This window comes from Patagioenas fasciata, chromosome W, assembly GCF_037038585.1.
Source record: "Patagioenas fasciata isolate bPatFas1 chromosome W, bPatFas1.hap1, whole genome shotgun sequence".
NCBI lineage: Eukaryota > Metazoa > Chordata > Aves > Columbiformes > Columbidae > Patagioenas > Patagioenas fasciata.
The window spans coordinates 549436-554926 of NC_092559.1; the positions used below are offsets into that span (position 1 = coordinate 549436).

General features: G+C 60.9%; 1 protein-coding gene across 2 annotated transcripts in view; it reads right to left on the minus strand.

The window, feature by feature from the left end:
• Positions 1–3828, minus strand: part of LOC136114522 (E3 ubiquitin-protein ligase NEDD4-like) — a 123405-nt gene extending 119577 nt beyond the window's left edge. For both annotated transcript variants that reach the window (XM_065859892.2, XM_065859890.2), the window contains exon 1: positions 3671–3828. In XM_065859892.2, the coding sequence (XP_065715964.1) occupies positions 3671–3718 (48 nt within the window). In that variant the 5' untranslated portion in view covers positions 3719–3828. The remainder of the gene's footprint in view (positions 1–3670) is intronic.
• Positions 3829–5491: the final 1663 nt, after the last annotated feature.

Consider the following 5491-nt stretch of genomic DNA (forward strand, 5'->3'; position numbering starts at 1 on the left):
CAGTCTCCCATGCCAACTCTTTCTGCCTGTACTTTGAAATGAAGAGATGCTCTTTCTTCAAGGATCACCTATCCGGGCAGCCCGTGCCAGAGCTGAAGTCCCCCCCACAGTGAAAAACCATACACAGCCCATTTGATTTACGGCTAATTTTAACTAATAGATTAATCTAAATATTTTATAGCTCCTATTCACAAAGAGGCAGATTTATGCAAACGGCATTTGAAGAAAAACACAGTCTGAGAGTGGCTAAATGCAACGGTTGGCTTGTCATCTGTGACTCAGTAGGTCCCCAAACTGCCGAGTGTCTTAACGCCTATCAGAGTATTTGAGCAAAAACAAGAACAGATGCCCAAACTGAAGGTATCCTCTGAGAACTACAGCTATTCACAGATTAATGTGGGCACAAACCCTGCAAACACCTAAGCATGTGCTTAATTTAAGACATGAAGTAGGCCTACTGACATGCACACCTCCTGTGCAAGTAGAAGTTAAGTCTATGCTTAATTATTTGTAAGAGAGACTGCAATTTTAATGGGAAGCCATTAAGAAAGTCTAGCTTACACTTAAATAACTGTTTCTTCCAACCAGCAAATGCACTAGGACAGGTAGTCCTACATAAGGCCTACTTACAGCCCTACTTAAAGAACGAAGTAGGAACCAAGCTAGGAACACAGGAAAATGAATAGTCTAAATATGGCCACATTCATCATTCGGCCTCTCAAGACTTGCAAAGAGATTTTGCTTTTCAAAACAAAACAGCTCAAATCTGAGCCAACACTAATGGGAAGTCGTTACCCACAAACAACGCGTGCAACGAAACTGTGAGTGTACCTGCCCTTCTGAGCCGCTCTTCCGATGCGCCGCCAAGGAACTTGCTTACAGCCGCCCTCCCCGGGAGACTCCCCTCGCACAGCCGTTCCTCTGCCCACAGCTTCACCAGCAGTTCGTGCTGTTGGTGTGTGATACAGCCATTCCTTTACCCACAGCTTCAGCAGCGGTTCGGGCTGTTGGTGTGTGATACAGTCGTTCCTCTGCCCACAGCTTCAGCAGCGGTTCAGGCTGTTGGTGTGTGATACAGCCGTTCCTTGGCTGTTGGTGTGTGATACAGCCGTTCCTTTACCCACAGCTTCAGCAGCGGTTCAGGCTGTTGGTGTGTGATACAGCCATTCCTTTACCCACAGCTTCAGCAGCGGTTCAGGCTGTTGGTGTGTGATACAGCCGTTCCTTTACCCACAGCTTCAGCAGCGGTTCAGGCTGTTGGTGTGTGATACAGCCGTTCCTCTGCCCACAGCTTCAGCAGCGGTTCAGGCTGTTGGTGTGTGATACAGTCGATCCTGTGCCCACAGTTTCACCAGTGGTTCGGGTTGTTGGTATGTGATACAGCCGTTCCTCTGCCCACAGCTTCACCAGTGGTTCAGGCTGTTGGGGTGTGATACAGTCGATCCCGTGCCCACAGCTTCAGCACGGCCTCGACAGCGGTTCGGACTGTTGGTGTCTGAACGCACAGCCCGCGGGGCTGTGTAACACGGCCGTGTTCCCCTCCGTGCCCTCCCTCTCCCTGTCCCTTTGTCTTTTTCTTCCACCCCATTTCCATTTGCGGCCTCCTGATGTATTTTTCCAGGATCTCCGTTCTGCAAAGCGTCCAGCACCATCACATTGTACAGCACCTCAGAAACCAAAGAATCAGCGCACTGCTCCTTGCAGGTACAGCGACTGAGGCCATCGCTGCACCCATGGCACGGGACCATGACAGGTCATGGCAGAGACGGCAAAGCCTCGCTTTTCCAAGCAGCTCTTGTCCAAACAGCTCGGTTTCAGCGCAGGACGGGAGCGGCAGACACGTGTTCCTTCCTGGAGCACCACGACCCCTGCGCAGGCAGGTCCCCAGTGCCGGGGTGGGACGTGAGCACCGCCGCACAACGGCCCTGGCTCCCCGGGGAGAGCCTGGCAGCGGCTCCGCTCCTCCGTCCGGCCGAGTTTTCCGTGTACTCGCCTCTTTAGCATTCTGTGCAAGTACCAGCAGCCGAGGCAGGAGGCAGAGACAAAAGGTATCAGCCAGTGCATGACAAAAAGCAGCAGCCAGGCTGCGGCGTTCCGTTCTCAGGGGACACAGCAGGACAGTTCGCGGGTTCCCCTTCTCCTCACAGATCGCACCTGCTGATATCCTCAAATCCACAACAGCCCATGGCCACCACCGCCCCCACGGTTCAGGGTGTCAGTCCCCACTGGCTGCCCCGCAGCCCAGGGCAGAGCCCGGGGCACAGACACGGTCCTGGTCCTGCCGCCTGGGCTCCGCCTCACCTGAATGCTCATGGAAACGACCCAGGGGAAAAACATCCTCCTGGACTCTGCTCGCTGTCTAAGCGCCCCAGGCTCCTGCAGCATGCTCTGCTCTCCTCTCCCCCACCTTCACACACATACACAGCATTTAAACCAGACTGCTCTCAGCGCTGTATAAATCAACAAAAGCAGAACCACCCCCTGTTACAAAAACACTCACTCCAGCCAAAGAACCTCCTTTCCAACTAAACAGTACAGTCATCTCGATTTGGAGTCGTTCAAATGTAATAGGTAATAAAACGCCTGGCAGCTTCTACAGTCACAAGATTTTTCCTTTTTTATGCCAGTTTCTTCTCTAGCATGGAGACTGGCAGAGAGTCCTTCGTGTTTGTGTCCATAAAACCGGACATGACATTGTTACTGTTGTTATTATTCATTCCTGTAGAATGCAACCCAGGGCCAGCAATATACCTGATACTGACAGCTGACATGCCCAAGTCACAGAACAGTGATACAGCTTGTCCCTCTCCTGAGGCTTTAACACACTGCCCGCTAAGAAGGAGGAGTACCTCACCGAGGAAAGGAAAGGGCATTAACTACAATTTTTCACATTCAGGCAAGATAAAGTGGACTGTTCTGCCTATGCATATTTAATTTGTTAGTGCTGCATGCGGTTCCGCAGAAGACATGGGTTGATAAGCCCGAACACGGTGATTAGCTATCAGCGTCCTGCCCAGTTCACCGAGCTCCATCTGCGCTGGGCACCAGCCTGTGCTGGGCACCGGGTGCGGGCACGGCGGGGAACGGGCGGGTCTCCAAGCCCGAGCGGCCTCTGCCGCTGCCCGGGGACACCGGCGGCTGCTCCCACCCACGGCATCTCCCCCGCCACCCCGGCTCTTTGTTCGCCGCCAGCGCCCGTCGGAAGCGCTGCCACTGCGGACGCGGCCCCGGGAACCGCTCTGCGGCGGGGCTGCAACCGGCGGCCGGGCCCCCGAGCCGCTCCGGCAACGCGCCCCGGGCAGCCAGGCCCGGCCCGAGGGCTCCGGGCGGACGGACCTGCCGGTGCTCGGCGGGTGGCGGCACCACCGGCGCTCACCGGGACCCGCCGCCGCGCCTGCCCGCCCGCCCGCGGCTGCTGCCGGCGGCGCCGCCGGGGGACGCGGGGCCCCGCGGGGCGGGCTCGCCGGGCGCCCTCCCGGACCGACCCTCGACCTTCGCCCGGCCGGCGGAACCGCCGCCGGGCCCGGCTGCCCCGGCCTCCCCCTCCGCGCTAATGGCGCTGGGCGGGCGCGGCCCCGCACCGGCACACGGGCGCGCACACGTGCGGCGCGGGCACACGCGCTGCCGCCCCCGGCCGAGCCCACCCCGAGCCGCCCCCGCCCCGACCCACCTCGTCCTCGGAGAGCCCGTACACCGGCTCCACCGCCGCGGTCGCCATGGAGCCGCTGCGCGGGGCGTCCCGCCGGGCGCCGCTCCCGCCCGGCCGGCCCAGGTGAGGCGGCCGCCGCTGCTGCTCCTCGCCCGCGGGCGGCGGAAGGCGGGAGCCGAGCGGCAGCGGGAAGGGGCCGGGGGCGGTGCCGCCCGGGGCCGCCGCTCGGGGGCGGCGCTGGGGCCCGCCCGCGCTGCTGCCGGCGACTGAGGCTCAGGACGGCCGCAGGAACGCGCTCTGCCCGCGGCGGGAGCCCCGGCGGCCCAGCGGGGCGAGGGCGGAGGCGGCTCCGGGGGGAGGCCCCGCCGGGCCCGCCCGCTCCGCCCGATCCGCTGCCGCCCGGGCCCCGCCGGCCGCGCGCGGGGCGGGAAGGAGCGCGCGCAGCGGAACAAAGCGCGGGGGGCAGCGCGCGGGCAGCGCCCCCGCCCCTCCCGCTCCGCCCCCGCGCGCCGGCAACGGCTCAAGGAGCGCGCGCCCCCCGGCGGGCGGCAGCGGCTGCGCGAGGATCGGGCGGGGCGGGAGCGGGGATCCCGGAGCGGGGATCCCGGAGCGGGGATCCCGGACGGGCCGCGGGGGTCCCGGGGCCGAGGCTGCGGGCAGCGCTCCCGGCTCGAGGTGTTTTCCGGTCAGCCCCCGCCTGCGCGGGGCAGGTTCGCAGGTCCGGGCAGCGGGACCACCCCTCACCGTTCGCTCACCAGCGAACACGGGGCGTTTTGAGGAAACAGCACGCAGGGCATTTCCAGCGAGGTTACTCCCGGGCCAAGCCAAGTCACACTCGGGTTCTAAATCGCTTCCTTGTTTGACTTCTGATCCCTCTTCAGCTGGCGCCCGGCCCCGCCCCGCGCTAATCGCTCGTTTACTATCTCGCTGTTATCTTTTGGCAATATAATAGTTCTTAAGTAGAGGCTAATGAGCTATAGTTGACGTGAGAGCCGTTTCAAACCCATTTATGCTTTTACAGCGGAACAACTGATGTGCACTCCGCTCACTTCGGAGTGCGCGATGCGTTCACAAAGCCACGTGGAGCTGGTGACACGGGAAGGACCCCCTGTCCCCGCCCTTCGGCACGGCAGCCGGAGCGGGGCTGTACCAGGAGGGCTGTACCTGGAGCAGGGACCTGGAGCGGGGCTGTACCGGGAGGGCTGTACCGGAGCGGGGCTGTACCGGAGCGGGGCTGTACCGGAGCGGGGCTGTACCGGAGCGGGGCTGTACCGGAGCAGGGCTGCACCAGAGCAGGGCGGTACCGGAGCGGGGCTGTGCGGCACCTGGGTCTGCCTTCAGCAAACGCTAGCAAAGCACTGGGGACAGCCAGTGAGAGGAACACGGCAGAGCACAGGGGGCCGGCAGCCCCTGAACCTGACCCATCACGGACAGAAAACCAGCACGATGGCCCGGGAACGGTTTTCCCCTTACCGTGCTTTTACAGCAAAGTGTAAATGGCCACTAACAAAACCGGTCACTGGAGGAGCTTTGGGCTCACTGCTTGCCAGACACAGCAGCCTCTGTACGTTCAGATATCATCTTACACCTGTTTTCTGCTCCACCGAGCCGAGGGGAACGGGAAATGGGAGATCCCGTTTTCTGGAGAGGTTCCACAAGCATTCCGTAAGCCAGAAGGATTTTTTCCAGCCATTACAAAAGCTCTTCCTGGGGAAGGAAGGATTTGACCTCTGCCCAGACAGCAGGGCCCACAGCTAAAATGGCAAGCTGTTAACGTACAGCGTTAGCCTTTGTACTCACACGCGTGTCTCCTGGCCATAAACCTCACCTGATGTAGTCGGT